At 35.9% G+C, this 20,138-nt stretch overlaps 2 protein-coding genes across 2 annotated transcripts; both read left to right on the forward strand.

Moving 5' to 3' along the window:
- The first annotated feature begins 210 nt into the window (after positions 1-210).
- On the forward strand, positions 211-2,089 carry LOC104095137 (small ribosomal subunit protein eS28). The gene is made up of 2 exons (XM_009601188.4): positions 211-334; positions 1,687-2,089. Exon 2 carries the CDS (start codon positions 1,688-1,690, stop codon positions 1,883-1,885), a length of 198 nt encoding a protein of 65 aa, XP_009599483.1. The 5' UTR covers positions 211-334; position 1,687; the 3' UTR covers positions 1,886-2,089.
- Positions 2,090-16,493: 14,404 nt separating this feature from the next.
- On the forward strand, positions 16,494-17,324 carry LOC138904286 (ethylene-responsive transcription factor ERN1-like). The gene has a single exon (XM_070192788.1). The coding sequence runs from the start codon at positions 16,494-16,496 to the stop codon at positions 17,322-17,324; it is 831 nt and encodes a 276-aa protein (XP_070048889.1).
- Positions 17,325-20,138: the final 2,814 nt, after the last annotated feature.

Below are 20,138 nucleotides of genomic sequence, written 5' to 3' on the forward strand. Positions count from 1 at the left end.
GTGGCTACTTTTGCTCAGCATTAAAAATGCTGGATAAAAAGTAAATATCGAGTGGCTACCCCACACAATTTTTACTAAAAATCCCTTGTTTAACAGGGCCAAAAGATACAACGCCCGCTTAAATTCTTGGAAAAAAATCGTGGGTCTTGGCCCAAGCCCAATTATTCTAGCGGGCCAGACGAACAACAATATAACCTCTGTGATTGAATCCCTAAATGCTGATATATAAATTAAAAGCCAAACCAAACCTGCGCGCCCTCTAAACCCTGCAAGCACTCCGCCGCTAACTCTTATCGCAGCGAACTCAGCTTCTATTTCTCCAGCGGAATCAAAAGTATGTTTGTCTTTTCTCTAATTAGACAGCAGCCCTTATTTCTTTTGCAGTAAATTTTTAATTGTAAAACTAGAATTTTAGTGAATTGGACAATAATGTTGTATTTGCTCAAAATTTGTATTGGTTTTTGTTTGCTTCAATTGGATCTAAGTTGTGATAGCTAATTTTTCGTTTCCTGAAATTCTAGGACTAGTTTTGCTCAGATGGGGCATTGTATTTACATACAGATATGTTCATGAGAAGTTTTTATTTGTAACCGGGGTTGCCGATATTGTAAATGCATAAAATTATTAAATGTTGTCTTGTTGCATTGGGTGTATAAGAGAATTATGAAATACTGTATTTAAGTGGAATTATTGTGCAGTTGTGTCTATATGTGATGCCTCTTAAGATATGGAGAAACAGCATAGTGAATTTTAGTTGATTTTGATGTTGTAAAAGAAATACTGGGTATGTTGTTGTTGTTGTAAAAGAAAGTCGTTGTCGCCTTTTAGTGGACATGTCTGGCTTGGCTAAATGGCTCATAACAAAAAAAAACCTATGCCATACAAACATGTATTATATCGTTTTTAGTGTATTCTAGTGAATCTGCACTAAATACCCACACTTATGTCACATTCCTAGAAACTAGTTTGTTGAATCCCCAATACCCTCTTAGGTACCTTAATGCTGTCGAAATCCATGTAGCATAGTTAAAAGGTAGAAATTTTATTGAAAGCAGTATTTGCATCCGAAAATAATATGCCAACTGAGTGAAAAGCGGTGAGCACGAAGGTAAAAAATTTAGAAGAGCTTATGAACTTCAATAAAAAAAAAGTAAACACAACTGTGAGCACAAAAGAGAAAAATTTAAAAGAGCTTTTAAACTTTCATAAAAATCCTCAAACCTATCTCGTAGTTTTGTTGAATGCTTTTGATTGAGAGAGCATATTGAGGATGTGGTTGCAGAAGCTGCGACACTTGGTTCTGATCTCTAGGTTTTGTTTAACACATATTGTGTGCGTCTTTAAACTGGACAATGTATATCCTTGCAATAGCATCAAATACTTTAACAGTTATGGAATTTGGAAAAAATTTCTGCTGAACATTTAAAGGTATGGGCTATGTCACTTTGTTCTGACCAGGTTTTCTTTGACGTATATTGTCTGCATCTTTGAACTGGAAAATGGTTTGTTTGCAATAGCATCAAATGCTATAACAGAGAGAGTTGTTGGGACACTTTTATCTAGTGAACAAGAAAGCTTTGTTATGCTCTTGCTTTAATTGTTGGGTGTTTTGTGCTGTTGTTTCATTCAATCTTTCTGTCATTTCCTCCCTCCATTAGTTCTTACAAATCTATATTGTATCTCCAGAATGGAATCTGCAACCAAGCACGCTATTGTGGTGAAAGTCATGGGCCGCACAGGATCAAGAGGGCAGGTGACTCAGGTGAGAGTCAAGTTCTTAGATGACCAGAACCGGTTTATCATGAGAAACGTCAAGGGACCAGTCAGAGAGGGAGATGTTCTCACACTGCTGGAGTCTGAGAGGGAAGCCAGAAGGTTGCGCTGAGCATTTCATTTATTGTCGAGATGGTTTTGATTACCTTGATACTGTGATAGCTATTGTCTTAGTCCTTCTCCAAGAAAAATGTTTGGTATTGTTTTCAGGACTTGTGCTAAGTGTGTATTAGCATATATTTAGAACTGTTTGGTGATGCTTTTGACCATGACATGTTGAGTAATTTTCTTTCTCTTGCAAGTTATTGCTGGAAAATGCCGTGATGTGTAGTAGCTAGAACTGTTTGATTCTTTCCGTGGCTGTTTTAACTTTCCAAGAATCTATTTTCAATAACTTTCCTCCATGATAGTCATTCTATGCAATGGATCTTTGAGTATGTCTGATGTTCTTATCTAGTGAAAACTTTAAAATATGCATAGTTGCTGTAACACACTTCAAATCTATAAAAAAATTTAAATATAGAATTTAATTTTTTTTCTTTTAATCTTAAATTATACTTCTATTATTGATTTTTTGAGTTAATTTTCTATTTATAAATAATTGGATATATAATTAGGGGAATATTAATAATTTTAATATTATTAATTATCAAAAGTAGATATAATTAAATACAAGTTAAGTCAAAACCAAACAAAAAAAGGGAAAGCAAAAAAAAAAAATAAGGAAGCACGTGCCTTAGCCCATAAAGTGCTGTGGAATGCAAAAGATTAAGTAGAAACAGAACGCTGTTCTGTTTACGCAGCAAACGCAAGGCACGCAGGCAACTAAAAAAGAATTCTAGGGTTCTTTACAAATCATTAATTCTTGGATTCAGGTATATAAAATTTTCTATTGTCAATTATCCTACCGTGATAATAGGTAAGAATTGAATAGTTAATTCTCTTCTTTCTCTGTATCAACAGTAAATTTCATGTTTAGGTGAGAAACTTTAAAATTGATTAAAATGCACTGGTTGTTGTAGAATCGATGTTTGATTAGTGTTAATTGGACTGGGGCCTACGTATTGGCTCGAGAAATTTTGAGGTGAGTTGATATAGTCCTTTACTAAAGTGGTCTAACTCACAAAAGCACGCATACAAAGTGTTTGATGAATTGCTTAAAAGAGTTTATATGTACTTAATTGGAGCGAGTGAGTACCTATTAACTTAGAATTGTTCGAGCAAAAGTGTAGATGATTTATTATGATATATATGCATAAATTTTCAGATTTTTTTTTTATTCTTATATGTCATTTTCATGTTGAAAATTTATGAAGAAGCAAGAATCTTTAGAAATACTTTTGAATGTTTATTTCATTCTTATGACATGCTTTACATTTAAGGATACCAGTATGAGTATGTATAGGATGTTCCAGAAAAGATTTAGACTTGAAAAGTCACAAGAAGAAGTTTTAGAAAGAAAAGATTTTTGGGAGTATCCTTTATTCTGAGAAGGGGTCATCGTCCAGGCCGAGGGTCCTGATCAAGGCGTTGACTTCCTGAAACTACTTGTGCCAAAGTAGGGAGTACACGAGCCGAGGGTCTCGTTGCTGAGAATTTACTTAGCCAGGCTAAGGTATAATACATGAGCGCTGAGAACCATGAAGCGAGTGGCACCTCGTGGATTGGGCCTATTCGATCACGTAGGGATCGAACTCGTGCCAGTCACACGGTGATTAAGATAGAAATAGGTTAGGATAGTTGGAACTCCCGAAGTATAAAGTGAAGTATTTTTTTTATAAGAAAGAAAAAGAAAAGAATTTCTTTTAGAATATTCATAAACTGCTATTATGCAATTATTTTAGAATTTTTCTTATAAGCTTTATGTTTTTCGTGCATTTAGAATCTTTGCTCGTAATGTATATTTTATTAAAGTGTCGTCCCCTGTCGTTGAGACTTACCGAGTACAATGGATGGTACTGGCGTTCTCTTTTGGGAACCTACGTTGGTCTGCGGTACAACGTAGGAACCATCAGGCGAGCAGGCTACAAGTTAGGACTTCCCTCTCTTGCAGTGCTACTGGTGAGCTCCACTTTTGTTCGTGGAGTATTCCTTAAAGTCATCTTTGTTTAATTATTTCTTTGTTTACTTGGAGAACTAGCCAGGCAATCTCATGTCCTGAGCAGTGCGTCAGTTTATAAGTAGAGGCTTCATAGACACAGTCGGTGGGTTAAGATTCAGATGTTTTTGATAATAACTTAGCAGTAATTCATTGGTTACTACGAATAAAGTTTTGGAGTTGGTTTATTTTAGATATTTAAATTAATTAAAAGTATTTGATTAAAGTATTGCCTTGTTGAATATAAAGTTTGAAGTTATAATAGATTTGATAAGTGTAGATGATTCGTTCGGTCAAGTTTAGTGATCGGGTGCCCGTCACGGCTTGTTCAGAAAATGGGTCGTGACAAACTTGGTATCAGAGCCTCAGGCTTATGTAGTCCTAGGAGTCTATGAAGCTGTGTTAGTAGAGTCTTATTTATGGGTATGAAGCGCGCCATACTTATAAACAGGAGGCTACAAGCATTTAGAAAAAGTCTCATTTTTTTCATACTTTAGATCGTGCAGTAGAGCCTACCTCTAAGAAATTATCTTATGTATTCGTTTCTCCAAAATTCGCAGAAATGGCTCGTACTCGCAACTCTGACACCGATACTCAGGATGCTGCTCAAGAGACTATTGCTACTATTGTGGCTCAAGGTAGAACTAAGAAGGCTTCAACTCAGAAAAGGAAGGGTAAATCCACAAAGGGGGTTCAAGTACCCCGAGTTGAACATGAAGAAAGGATGGAGCATGATGAGCAAATAACTCAGGATCCAGTGCCACCCCCAGTAACAGCTCCGGGTCAGACAACTATATCTCCAAAGGTGGGTCAGATGTTTAATGCTGTCAACAGTGCTATGGAGATGTTTAAAACTTTCATGGCCAACCAAAACGAGAGAAGAGATGAGATTCCTCCTCAATTAAATAGACAAAACAATTATGAGTCCTCAAGAGTAAATGAATTTTTAAAGTTGAGTCCTCTATTGTTCCATGGTTCTATAGCTGATGAAGATCCAATATTGTGGCTGGAGGGTGTCAAGAAAGCCCTCCGAGCGATGAAGACATTTGATGATGAAGCTGTGGAGCTGGATGCCTACCAACTTAGAGATGTGGCTGGCGCTTGGTTTGAGATGTGGGAAAAGGAAAGAGATAAAGATAATGGTCCGCCTACTTAGGAAGAATTTGAAGAGGCCTTCATGGCTAACTTTATCCCGGAAGAGGATAGGGAAGCTAAGGCTACAGAGTTCGAACAGTTCAAGCAAGGGAATAAAAGTGTGCAAGAGTACTACATGGAATTCATAAGGTAAGCTAAGCATGCTCCTCACATGGTTAAGACAGAAAAACAAAAATTCGCAGGTTTGTTGGCGGTTTGGCTTACCACATTAAGGATACGGCATCAGCTGTAGCGGTAGGAATGACAGCTTTCTCATCTGTTGTGGGATTCGCCAAGCACTTAGAAAAAGACAGACAACAAATGAGAGAAGAAAAGGAGCATAACAAGAAAGCCCGGACAGCGGGCAGGTTTAATGGTACATCCAGCGGAGGTGGAAGGGATTCCTCCAATAAGGAGTCATTAGCACCGGCTCAATCCAGTCATCAGTTAGGTGGTGAGTCTTCCTTCAGACGTACTCAGAGTTATGGAAACCAGTCTCGCCAGAATCAAAATTTTAGGAAATCATCCTCACATAGCAAGAGTCATGCTGAGCAACATTCACAACAAGGTCTTTGTGAAACATGTAAGCGGCAATATTCAGGTCAGTGCAAGCTCGGGTTTCATGGTTGCTATCACTGGGAGACATTCGTCATATAAAGGCCAACTGCCCAAAGTTGCGACGTAATTTCAGTGGGGGATCAACTCGCCCTTCTAGTTCCTCAGCTACTACAGTTGCACCACTACAGGCTCGTGGTTCTCATAATTAGGCCGGGTATGGAGCAGGCAGAGGTGCAGATCGATTTACTCAAGGAGGGGGACAACCCCATTTGTTTGCTACACTTGATCGTCAGAGTGCAGAGGCATCTGCAGAAGTTATTACAGGTATACTTCTAGTCTGTTCACACAATGCTTATGCCATAATTGATCCAGGTTCAACGTTTTCATATGTGACTCCATACTTTGCAATTAACCTCGGGCTAGAATCGGAACAACTTAGTGAGCCATTCCTAGTATCTACTCCAGTTGGCGAGTCAGTGAAAGTCACACGAGTCTATAGAGGTTGTATAGTTTCAGTCCAAGGTCGCAAAACCGAGGCCGATCTCATAGAGTTAGAAATGGTGGATTTCGATGTGATCATGGGTATAGATTGGTTGTCTTCCTGATATGCCATGTTAGATTGTCATGCCAAGATAGTCAGGTTCCAATTTCCAAATGAAGAAGTCTTAGAGTGGAAGGGTAGTTCCGCATCGCTGGTAGGTAAGTTTATTTATTACCTTAAGGCACAACGAATGATCGGCAAGGGGTGTCTTGCCTATTTGGCTCACATCATTAATGCAGAATCAGAACCACCAGCTCTTCAGTTTGTGCCAGTTGTTAGAGAATTTCCAGAAGTTTTCCCAGATGACCTTCCCGGACTTTCTCCCGAAAGAATCATAGACTTTGGCATTGATCTCATGCCAGGCACTCAGCCCAGATCTATACCTCCTTATAGGATGGCTCCACCAGAACTTAATAAGTTGAGAGAACAGTCGAAAGACCTTGACAAAGGCTTCATCAGGCCGAGTGTTTCACCGTGGGGTGCCCCGGTCCTGATTGTCAAGAAGAAGGATGGGTCTCTGAGAATGTGCGTCGACTATCGGTAATTGAATAAAGTTACCATTACGAACAAGTACCCACTGCCAAGAATTGATGATTTATTTGATCAACTTCAGTGTGCAAAGTACTTTTCAAAGATAGACTTGAGGTCGGGGTACCACCAGTTGAGAATCAGAGAAGAGGATATATCTAAAACAGCCTTTAGAACTCGCTACGGGCACTATGAATTTCTAGTAATGTCCTTCGGGTCGACAAATGCTCCAGCTGCATTCATGGACCTTATGAACAGAGTTTTCAAGACATTCCTTGATACCTTTATTATCGTGTTTATAGAAGATATTTTGGTATACTCTAAGAGCAAGGAAGATCATGCAGACCACCTCAGGATAACCTTGCAGACCTTGAAGGAGAATGAGCTTTACGCCAAGTTTTCAAAATGTGAGTTCTGGTTGCAGTCAATGGCATTCTTAGGCCACATGGTATCTAGTGAAGGCATAAAAGTAGATCCTCAGAAGACAGAAGCAGTCAAGAACTGCCTAGGCCGACAACGCCAACCGAAATCAGGAGTTTCTTGGGGTTAGCTGGCTACTATAGAAGGTTTGTAGAGGGATTTTCCTCACTTTCAGCTCCATTAACTAAGTTGACTCAGAAAATAGTTACCACCTCCGTTCCAGTTTATGTGAACCTATTTCCTTTTTGGTCCGTTCAAAAAAGAATGACCCCTTTCTAAATTTAGAAACAATTTAGCTTAAACTTACAACTCTACCCTTAATGAGAAGCTTTTATAACCACACAAATACTCTGGGCCCCTTTTTGACTTATTTAGGACCACAAATTCCAAAAGTCTTCATTTTTTTCTTAAACTCCGTGCCCAATCAAACAGCTTCACATAAATTGGAACGGGGGGAGTAAATTCCAGTGGTCAGACGCTTGTGAGCAGAGTTTTCAATTGTTAAAAAAGAGGTTGACCACTACACCTGTGTTAACCTTGCCGACAGGTTCCAGTGGGTTCACAGTGTATTGTGATGCCTCCAGAGTTGGTCTTGGTTGTGTTCTTATGCAAGAGGCAAAGTTATTGCTTATGCTTCCAGGCAGTTAAAGAATCATGAGAAGAACTACCCCACACACGACTTGGAGCTTGCAGCAGTGGTGTTTGCATTAAAGATATGGCGATACTACCTTTATGGTGAGCATTCTGAACAGATCACAAAAGCCTCCACTACATTTTCAAGCAAAAAGAATTAAATTTGAGACAAAGAAGGTGGCTCGAGCTATTGAAGGATTATGATATCAATATCCTTTATCACCAGGGCAAAGCTAATGTGGTAGCAGATGCACTTAGCAGGAAGTCAATGGGTGTCCTGGCCCATCTTGCAGTACAAAGGCGAACTTTGGGTCGAGAAATTCAAAAACTAGCAAATGATGGAATTAGATTGGATGAGACCGAAGAAGGAGGTATAACTGCTTATTCCTTAGCGCAATCCTCTCTTGTTGCACATGTTAAGGCTAGGCAAGACGAATATTCGTACTTAGTGAAGTTAAAAGAAGGAGTTAGAAACAAAGAAATCAATGTTTTCACTCTAGGAAGTGATGGAGTTTTGAAGTTGAATGATCGGTTATGTGTGCCTGATGTAGATGGTCTTAGGAAGTCCATAATGAAAGAAGCTCACAACTCAAAGTACTCTATCCACCCAGGTTCTACTAAAATGTATTTGGATTTGAAAGAGTTGTATTGATGGAAAGGCATGAAGAAGCAAGTAGCAGATCATGTGGCCAAATGTTTGAATTGCCAGCAAGTCAAAGCCGAGCAGCGGAGGCCTGGTGGCCTAGCTCAAGATATAGAGATACCACAGTGGAAATAGGAGATGATTAATATGAATTTCGTAGTAGATCTGCCTCGCACATACCGTAAGCATGATTTAATTTGGATTATTGTAGACCGGCTGACAAAGTCCGCGCATTTCCTACCTGTAAAGACGACATATTCCGCAGAGCAGTATGCTCAGTTGTACATCAAAGAAATAGTCTGATTGCATGGTACCCCAGTTTCAATCATATCTGACAGAGGCCCCCAGTTCACGGCGTAGTTTTGGCAGGCATTTCAGAAAAGATTAGGTACCAAGGTCAACTTGAGCACCGCTTTTCATCCACAGACCGATGGTCAGGTAGAAAGGACCATTCAGAGTCTCGAAGATATGCTGCGAGCATGTGTTATAGATTTTGGAGATAATTGGGATGATCACTTGTCACTTATAGAATTTGCTTACAATAACAGCTATTGGGCCAGCATTGGTATGGCTCCTTATGAAGCGTCGTATGGGCGAAGATGTAGGTCTCCAGTGGGTTGGTTTGAACCAGCAGAGGTGCCATTGATTGGTCCGGAGTTTGTTTGTGAGGCCTTAGAGAAAGTCCAACTAATCAGAGAAAGACTAAAAGCGGCTCAGAGTAGTCAAAAGTCCTATTCTGACAAGAGGCATCATGACTTAGAGTTCATGGTTGGTGACAAGGTGTATTTGAAAGTTTCACCAATGAAAGTAGTTATGAGGTTTGGTAAGAAAGGAAAACTTAGTCCTAGATTTATCGGACCTTATGAGATTATAGAAAAGAAGAAAAACGTGGCTTATGAGCTAGCGTTACCTGTTGAGTTTTCCTCTATTCATCCTGTCTTTCATGTGTCTATACTTAGAAAATATATTCATGATGAGTCACATATAATACCTGCCAACACCATAGAAATTAAAGAAGGCTTGACTTATGAAGAGGTACCTATAGAAATTCTCGATAGGCAAGTAAGAAAGTTGAGAACAAAAGATATAGGATCGGTAAAAGTTTTGTGGAGTAATCATGATTCAAAAGAGGCTACGTGGGAGGTCGAGGAAGATATGAATAAGAAGTATCCTTATTTATTTGAAGAACAAGGTATGTGAACCTAGGTTTGGCTTGACATTTATATTTCATTTATTAAATACAAGTTAGTATGTATTTATGTCCTTGCTAGATTACACTTTGTTGTTGAAGTAATTTAGTTTTTGTCAAAGTATATTTAGTTATTAAATAATTTAGTACAATGCCAGAGTACATTTAATGCATTAAAGTTATTTACTTGTTGCTTAAGTATTGTGCTTTAGATTTTGGTTGGTTATTATGGTATCTCCTTACCGGAGTGTGAGTAATTAGTCTATGAGTTGTGTATGGTGCCTATGAATGGCCTGTTATGGTATATTTAGTTGTTGTTGGTGTAGTTGTGGTATTGGTGACATGGATATTTTTTTTTTGGATAGTTCAATTTACAGGGGAGACTCTGCCGAAATTTTTGAAATTTTAGGGAGTTACCCAAAATTTTGAGTCCCTTGGGAAAGCGAGTAGCGCTAAGAAAACTTAAGAAGTTCAAGTGAGTAGTGCTAGCAACATTCAAGACAAATGTTTTTAAGGAGAGAAGATTGTAACACTCCTCAAATCTATAAAAGTTTCAACACATGCTAAATATAGAATTTAATTTTTTTTCTTTTAATCTTAAATTATACTTCTATTATGAATTTAAACCGTTGTGATTGACTTTTGAGTTACTTCTCTATTTATAAATAATTGGATATACAATTAGGGGAATATTAATAATTTTAATATTATTAATTATTAAAAGTAGTTATAATTAAATACTAGTTAAGTCAAAACCAAAAAACAAAAAGGGGAAAGCAAAAAAAAAAATAAGGAAGCACGTGCCTTAGCCCATAAAATGCGGTGGAATGCAAAAGATTAAGTAGAAACAGAACATTGTTCTGTTTACGCAGTCAAACGCAAGGCACGCAGGCAACAAAAAAGAATTCTAAGGTTCTTTACAAATCATTAATTCTTGGACTCAGGTATATAAAATTCTCTATTGTCAATTATCCTACAGTGGTAATAGATAAGAATTGAATAGTTAATTCCCTTCTTTCTCTGTATCAACAGTAAATTTCATGTTTAGGTGAGAAACTTTAAAATTGATTAAAATGCACTGGTGGTTGTAGAATCGATTGTTTGACTAGTGTTAATTGGACTGGGGCCTACGTATTGGCTCGAGAAGTTTTGAGGTGAGTTGATATAGCCCTTTACTAAAGTAGTCTAACTCACTAAAGCACACATACAAGGTATTTGATAAATTGCTTAAAAGAGTTTATATGTACTTAATTGGAGCGAGTGAGTACCTATTAACTTAGAATTGTTCGAGCGAAAATTTAGATGATTTATTATGATATATGTGCATAAATTTTCAGATTTGTTTTTGTTATTCTTATATGCTATTTTCATGTTGAAAATTTATGAAGAAGCAAGAATCTTTAGAAATACTTTTGAATGTTTATTTCATTCTTATGCCATACTTTACATTTAAGGATACCAGTATGAGTATGTATAGGATGTTCCAGAAAAGATTTAGACTTGAAAAGTCACAAGAAGAAGTTTTAGAAAGAAAATTTTTTTGGGAGTATCTTTTATTCTGAGAAGGGGTCATCGTCCAGGCCGAGGGTCCTGATCAAGGCGTTGACTTCCTGAAACTACTTGTGCCAAAGTAGGGAGCACACGAGCCGAGGGTCTCGTTGCTGAGAATTTACTTAGCCAGGCTAAGGTATGATACATGGGCGTTGAGAACCATGAAGCGAGTGGCACCTCGTGGATTTGGCCTATTCGATCAGGTTGGGATCGAACCCGTGCCGATCACACGGTGACTAAGACAGAAATAGGTCAGGATAGTTGAAACTCCCGAAGTATAAAGTGAAGTATTTTTTTTATAAGAAAGAAAAAAAAAGAATTTCTTTTAGAATATTAATAAACTGCTATTATGCAATTATTTTAGAATTGTTCTTATAAGCTTTATGTTTTTCATGCATTTAGAATCTTTGCTCGTAATGTATATTTTATTAAAGTTTCATCCCCTATCGTTGAGACTTACTGAGTACAATGGATGGTACTAACGTTCTCTTTTGGCATTGAGAACTAAAACAAAAATATTGCAGAAAACAAAGGAATAGAAGTAATGCATATGATACAACACCACAAAAGTGATCCAGTTTAATATTTTATTCTTGAAGAAATAAATAGACAAAAGTTGTATGTAGAAAAGAAGAAGTTAGCTTTTAAGGTTTTTTTTTTTGTGTACATTGAAATGCTCCCCTAAGATCGCAATATTGTTGCACGATTTAAAAAGGAAAAAAATGAATTCCATTTGATGTTATCTAAAAGAATACAAATCAATACAATATCGCAAATACTATGTATTTCATGGCAATTAGATAAGCAGTGGCAATGTTGTGTCTTACTATTTTGCTTTTCAGTGCAGGTTCTATTTACTAGCTATCGCTTTTGCTTTGTATCTTTCTTCTGGATTTCATGGTGTTCCTATTTTTCTTATGATTATTGTGGTGATATTAATATTGTCTCTCTTTGCTTTGCATCTTTCTTCGGGATTTCATGGTGTTCTTATTTTTTCTATGATTGCTGTGGTGTTACTAACATTGTTTTCTTTTTTCTTTTTATTTTTTTGAGCCGAGGATCTTTCGGAAACAGCCTCTCTACTCTTTCGGGGTAGGGGTAAGGTCTGCGTATACACTATCCTCCTCAGATCCCATTAATAGAATTTTACTGGATTGTTGTTGTTATATGTATCGTGTACATGCTACATACATATTTCTTTTTCGGATGTACAAAAAAGGCGTTTAGTTAGAAAGGAGGTTCAGAAAGGGTTATCAGGAGAAAGAGGAAGAAAAGGTAATAACCAACCTTGGAGCCATTGGCGTCTAATAAGTGACGAATAACAAGATTAGATCTAACAAAAATACCAAGAATAAAATTTTAAAAAGGGAATTTTCAAAATTAGGTCCTGATGTGCTCAAGAGCTATAGGGCGCTTTTACATTTATACCCGATTTTGGGGTCACAATTGAATCTATACACACTTTATAAAAATGTTTGCAAGCGTACCCAATTTACGATCAACTTCAGACTTATCGGGTCTGAAGTTAAAAAAAATTAGTCTGAAGTGAAAAAATTACACTTCAGATGCACTTAAGGTCAAAAGTCTGAAGTGCAACAAACGTTTTCCTTCACTTAAGGCCAATAAGTGTGAAGTAAAAAATTACACTTCGGATGCACTTAAGGCCAAATAGGTCTGAAATATAACCAATGGTTTCATGCATTTAAGGGCAATAAGTTTGAAGTGAAAAATTGCACTTCAGATGCACTTAAGGCCAAAAGGCCTGAAGTGCAACAAACGCTTTGCTAAACTTAAGGCCAATAAGTCTGAAGTAAAAAATTGCACTTCAGATGCACTTAAAGCCAAAATGTCTGAAGTGCAATAAACGTTTTGCTACACTTAAGGCCAATAAGTCTAAAGTAAAAAATTGCACTTCAGATGCACTTAAGACCAAATAGGTCTGAAGTATAACCAATGGTTTCATGCATTTAAGGCCAATAAGTCTGAAGTAAAAAATTGCACTTCAGATGCACTTAAGGCCAAAAGGTTTGAAGTGCAACAAACGTTTTGCTATACTTAAGGCTAATAAGTCTGAATTGAAAAATTGCACTTCGGATACACTTAAGGCAAAAAGGTCTTAAGTGCAACCAACGTTTTCATGCACTTAAGGCCAAATAGGCCTGAAGTGCAAATTGCCCAGAAACAGAAATTTATTCTTCGAATTATAACAATCAAATATATAATTTAATACCTAAATCTACTCCAAATGAGCTCAAATTTGAAATATAGCCTCCAAATATCAACAAGAACAAACCCTAATCATCAATTTGTCAAAACAATAAATCTAATGAACACATTTTGCAATTAAGAAAAAGGAGAAGAAGAAACCCTAAACAATAGTAAAAATAAAGCATCATAACAATTTACCACGGTAAAACATCATAAACTACCTTAAAATATGTTCACAAACACCATATAAAATCACTGTCATCCCAAGAAGAAGGAGGAGGAGGAGGCCTGAAATTGTTTAAAACGTGGGTACAAGTTAAAATTTTTCTAAAATATAGGTATAGATTAAATAGGGGCGACCAAATAGGGCGTCAGTGCAATTTTTTTGGAGCCAAAGACACCCATTGGTTCAACTAATCTTGTACAATTATAGGGTCAACTAAATTAAAAATCTTGGAGTGACAACACTTGAAAAAGATGTTTAATCTTCTCTTTTAAATTATAAGCATAAGCTAATGAAGATAAGAGAATAATTCATAGAATATTCCACTTTAATCCTTGAGTTTTGAGGTGAACCCTAAAAAAAAAAAAAAAAAAAAAAAGGGAGACAAAATGCCGTCCTGGCCAAATGATTTTTCTACAGGAAAAGGAAATACTCTCATAATATTGAGAGAAAAGGCCAAATAGTCTTCAAACTGAGGGGAATTGATGGATAATAGTTTGCATGATTTTTACAAAAGCTTTCACGAACATTTATTGAAAGGAAATTATGTGAACAGAAACGTAGTTTAGTTGCAGTGTTCTTAAAAATTGATGAATATTTCCAGAAAAGCGCACGGAAAATACCTCAAAGCAATAAACAAACAGATTTTCACGAAAAATACTTGTCCGCCATTTCAAAAATAGATTTTCACTTTTACTTGTTCACTCTCGAATATCAAGAAAAAAATATTTATTTTTCCTATTTTACCCGTAGCATTAATTATTCATTCTAAATCATTTTTCAAATTCATTAAGACTATACACCAATTAATATGAGTATCATGATAAATTATGTACTTTATTTATTATTTCTTAATGAGTGTGCAAAATAAATAGTGGACAAGTAAAAATGAACGGAGAGAGTAATTTCTATTACTTTATGTCTTTAAAATAAATAAAACAGCCTCTTGTTTTTATCACCCACTTTTAAGATTATACTAGTAGATTATGATCCAAACAAAAAGTGTAAATTTGACGTTTATGGCAAAAGAATTAATGGAATCTTTGAATGTAACAAAAAGAGAATTAACGTGCACGAATATAGTCTCTAATTTAGTTCCATCACTATCTCTCAGTTAATTTAAACTAATAATGAATTAATTTTAATCCGACCCCTACCATCCCCACCAAAAAGTAATAAGAAAAAAAGAATTTTCTTTAATTCAACTAAATCTTGAAACCTTTTTTATTTAGATTATCTAGAAAACCTCAAGTTAACGTTGGCAGGATCCCATAATACCCTTAGCCACTTTCTTTTTCTCCTATTTTGACCTTAGATTAAGGCACATGAGGAGAAAAGTCATGAATTAAGTTTAGATGTAGATCCAGAATTTTAAACTTACGTTTCTATAATGATCTCAAGTTAATAAACATGATAATTGGACCAACGAAATTTATTTCAAGCTAAATATTCTAATACTTTAATAAAAAAAAATTAATACTAATATAAGATCCACGCAAAAATTACTAGATTTATGTGAAGCCGTAACTTTTGCACTAGATTCGCCCCTAACTAAGTTAGTTTTATTAAGTCCAACTGAGTTACCAAATAGATTAATTGGCATCTACTTATCATCAATAACGGGTCTTGCTATTAGCAATATTCGTGTCTTATCATCCACTTTATTAAATTGTAATATAGTAGGATTGCCAAGTAAAAGTGCGAATTTGTCGTTTTTGGCAAAAGGATTGATGGAATCTTGGAATGTGTTAAAAGGGGAATTCCAATTAAGTTCCACGATAACATTTTTCAATTCTGTTCCGTCATTATCTCTTAATTAATTTAAACTACCAATTAATTAATTATAATATCCTTATCCGTAGCGTACTTGTTAGTCCACCATTTCCATGAACTAACTAGGAGTAATTACCTAAAATGTTAAAACCCTTTTATTTTCCTTATACTGAGTGGTGATAATAATACAAACTGAATTTGTGTAGTTAATTTGGTTTTCCGTGTTATTTTATATTCTCTGTAATTCGTGGATTAATTTGAGGTTGAGTGCAATTATTTTGTTGAAGAATTTAGATCATTATATCCTCTTCTTTTTTCTTTTTTTTTCCTGTGGGTAGTGGGCGTACGAATCTCTTATCATAAATTTCCACTCTTCAGATTAGCAACCTTCTTGTCTTTATCATCAATTTTCAAATTTGAATAGATTATGGTTTCAATAAAAAGTGCACATTTGGCGTTATTTGCCTAGAGGATTTATGGAATCTTGGAATTTATTTAAAGGAAATAGGTTGACTTGTCTAGTGATGAAACAAGAGCAGCGCACACGAATTAGAACAAGTATTAGCAGCCATCTTTTAATATTAAAAACATTTTTTCCATTTGAATAGGAAAAGAATAAGACTATCATCTACTACAACAAACAAACACAAGAAAACAACACTACCGAGAGTTATAGTGTGATAGATAGAAATTTTCTACCCTTAATAAAAGATATTGTGTTCCTACCGGGGACAGAGCTAGGCTTACGGTTGTGGATTCGGTCGAACCCAGCGACTTTGGTCTGAATCTTGTATTTGTCTTAATAAATCAATTGAATATATATAAATCATTAATTTAGAATATGTACAATAACTTAAAAAGATTATAATTCTGAACCCATAAGCTTCAAATTTTGGCTCTGGTTCTAACACTGAGAATGAGAGAAATCCTGGTAGAGAATGCTACCCTTTTTAATCCCTTATGCGGTACTAATCCCGATAAGCTGGAGTCCAATGGCAAATATTGCAGGTACTGAACACTGGACGGGAGACAAAAAAAAAATACATGAAAATAACAAAATATGAAACAGGAGCGCAACTTATCAATTAGTAATAGGTATCTCATTCCTTCACATATTATATATAGCCCCACAATAACAGCAACAAAAACATGTAAACAACAACTTTCTCCACTACAAACTAAGACTAAGAGCTCGTTCTTTTTTGCCCAAGATTTGTTACAATGGAAATTAACTTCCAAAAACAGCAGCAAACAAAAGCAATTTCAATGAACAAAGTAGCCAAACTCAAGGGGAAAAGAAGAAGCAAAAGCTGTAACAACTTTGTAGGTGTGAGACAAAGACCTTCAGGAAAATGGATAGCTGAGATTAAAGACACAACAAAGGAAATAAGAATGTGGCTTGGAACTTATGAAACTGCAGAGGAAGCTGCTCGTGCTTACGATCAAGCTGCTGTTCTTCTTCGTGGATCAAACACTCGAACGAACTTTGTTACTCATGTTTCTCAAGATTCACCTCTTGCTTCCCGGATTAGAAATCTTCTCAATAGCAAGAAAATTGCAAAAAAGAGTAGCCTGGAATATAGTGCTGATTTTATAAGTAGTAACTCTGTTCAAAGTACTAGTAGTTCTAGTCCAATTAGCAATTGTGAGGATTCAATTTCTAGTGAACATGCAACAACAGCTGATTATGAAACAGTACTTTCTTGTGATCAGGAAATCAAAGATGAAAGTCAACTGTTTCATAACACATACATACCTGATATTGACATGGGCACATCAGCATATTCTTCTTTCTCAAGTTCTTATTTTTCATCTTTACAGCCTGAAATATCATGGGGTTTTGAGGAAGGTTTTGAATTTGCACAAGAATTGTTGGATATTCCCAAGAATGTGGTTTCAGCTGAGATGGGGTTTACAGAATTTGAGAGAATGAAAGTGGAAAGGCAGATATCAGCATCACTTTATGCAGTGAATGGTGTTCAAGATTACATGGAAAGTGTCTATCATTCTTATGAGTCTCTTTGGGATCATCCCCTTTCAAATTATTGGTAATGTTTCAAAGAGTACCATTTATCTTTTGTCTTCCTATTTTATTTTATTTTCATTTTTTGGACCACTCTGAAATTGAGCGAGAGAGAGAGATCTGTTTTCTTACTTTGGCAGTCAGTCATATATTGAGCAAAATATGTACATAAGCAGTTCTTGATATTGGTGCAATTAATCGTTTTTGAATTAAAAATGTTGTTTTTAATATCCTGAATGTATGTTGCAAATTACAAGGATGAGAATGACTAACTATACGTGGCGTATGAACAGTAATCTCTGGGATTATTAACTTATGAGAATTAGAGACAGTGTAGATAAAGTTTTAAAAGGAGGAAAAAGCAGAAAAAGAAAGGGCGTGGAAGCTACTCTTTTCACAGTTTATCAGAGCCAGGTTTCGATCCTGGGACCTGTGGGTTATGGGCCCACCACGCTTCCGCTGCGCCACTCTGATTTGTTGACATCTAATATGGTACTTAATAATTTTATTAGTAAATTAAAATATCACTTCTACCAATTTATCTTTTGAAAGCGCTGTTTCGTGCATTATTATGACACAAGAAGTTCCACTTAAAAACGATAAAATGACTCTCCCAGCAGTTAGTACTTCGTTTTCGTTTTCTTTCATAGATTTAATTTATACCTAGACTAAAAAATTAAGAAGAAATTAACTCCGTTCACAAATAAAAGAATCCTTTATCGAATTTGAAGTAATGATAAGAGTTCAGTGTACAATTAAACTCAAACTACCTGCTGACTTTATTGAATGTGCATAATTGATTCAGACGTTCAGTAACACATGAATATTGGAGATCATTGGGAGATGACCGCTTGTTTTTTAGCTTTAGTGAAGCTCACCAAAAATTAATTAAATAAAAACTAGAAAGAAACCATGCACTAAAGGTATATTAATCTTCCCATAGCGTTAAGTGTAGCTGGTCGCGTTTTGCTAATTTTTGCAGAGATGCACCTACCGGTAAATAAGTATAATTCACCACGTTTTCTATTTGAGTTGTTCTTTCTTTTCTAGGAGGGGAGTGATTGGACCATTACACTACTAGAAATTCGGCAAAAATCGACCAAGGTCGATAAATAAAAATTAATATTAAAAAAACCGACCAAAATTGGTCGGTTAATTCGGCCGGTCATTTAAAAAAACCGACCAACTTTGGTCGGTAATTTTACTTTTTAATAAAACCGACCAACTTTGGTCGGTTATTTTCGTGCGAAAATACAATTAAAGAGTATAAATCAAATAAAAGACAGTCTTAAAACAAAATGCACCAATGGTCTAGTGGTAGAATAGTATCCTGCCACAGTACAGACCCCGATTCGATTCCCAGATGGTAAATCTTTTGATTAAATAATTAAAATACCGACCAACTTTGGTCGATTTTTTTTTTTGCAATATTTATTTTTTGAATTTAATTGACCGACCAAAGTTGGTCGGTATTCCTTTCCGACCCCTAAAATACCGTCCACATATAAATGGTCGCGTTTTGGTCGGTTATTGGTCATTACCGACCAACTTTGATCAATTTTTTTGATCGGTTTTTACCGGATTTCTAGTAGTGTTAGCCAATATATTATTAGCATCGACTTAATTATAAATGGGTTAGCACAAGGGTAAATGGGTTGTTCTTTCTTGAATTCCTTTATCTAATCTTGATATAGATAAAGGAATTCAAGAAAGTAATCCACCATTGCAGGTTTATTCCAGAAGAAAGAAGCTAACTGATCAAACTACTTAACCACAATTATCTGCTCATGTTACTGCTCCTAATACCTATTCTAAACCAGTTGAACCATCACAAACACCAAACCAAACTGATCATGAAAAAAAACATAACCAACCAAATGACCTTGACCTTCCCATTGAACTTAGAAAAGGAACCAGAACCTGCACATGTACAACACCCTTTGTGCCTTTCCTTGAAATATCAAAACCTATCCCCAAGCCATAAAGCTTTTTTTAGTAACCTTCACACAATTCATGTTCCAAAAAATTTGTCTGAAGCATTAGGTAACAAAGAGTGGGAAGAAACTATGAAGGTAGAAATTGAAGCATTGCAGAAGAATAAAACTTGAGAAATGGTGGAATTACCAAAAGGGAAAAAGCCGGTAGGGTGTAGATGGGTGTTTACCGTGAAATACAAGTTAGATGGGTCTATAGAAAGATTTAAAGCACGTTTGGTAGCAAAGAGTTGGACACATACCTATGTAATTGATTATTTGGAGACTTTTTTCCCGTGGCAAAAATGAACACAATGAGGATCTTATTGTCATTGGCTGCGATTTTTAATTGAAACCTACAACAATTTCATGTTAAAAATATTTTTCTACATGGAGATTTAGATGAGGAGATCTATATGGAGGTACCACCTGGTTTTGAAAGCAAGAAGGGAATGGTATGTAGACTGAAAAAGGCACTCTACAGACTAAAGCAATCACCCTGTGCATAGTTTGAAAGATTTACAAAAGTTATGATCAAGCTAGGCTATCGACAGAGTCAAGGAGACCACATCTTGTTCATAAGGCATTCAAAAATAGGAAAGGTAACTGCTCTACTAGTCTATGTAGATGATATCATACACAATTTGAAGAATTGTTTACTCAAAGAATTTGATATCAAGGAGCTTGAAAAATTAAAGTATTTTTTGGGAATTAAAGTAGCACATTCTAAACAAGGAATCTTTATTTTCCAACAAAAATATGTGCTTGATTTGCTGAAAGAAACATGGAAATTAGGGTGTAAACCAGTGGCCACACCAATTGAATATAATCATGGGTTGTGCAATGCTCCAGAAGATTCTGTGGTAGATA

Source organism: Nicotiana tomentosiformis, chromosome 2, assembly GCF_000390325.3.
Source record: "Nicotiana tomentosiformis chromosome 2, ASM39032v3, whole genome shotgun sequence".
NCBI classification, from domain to species: Eukaryota; Viridiplantae; Streptophyta; class Magnoliopsida; order Solanales; family Solanaceae; genus Nicotiana; species Nicotiana tomentosiformis.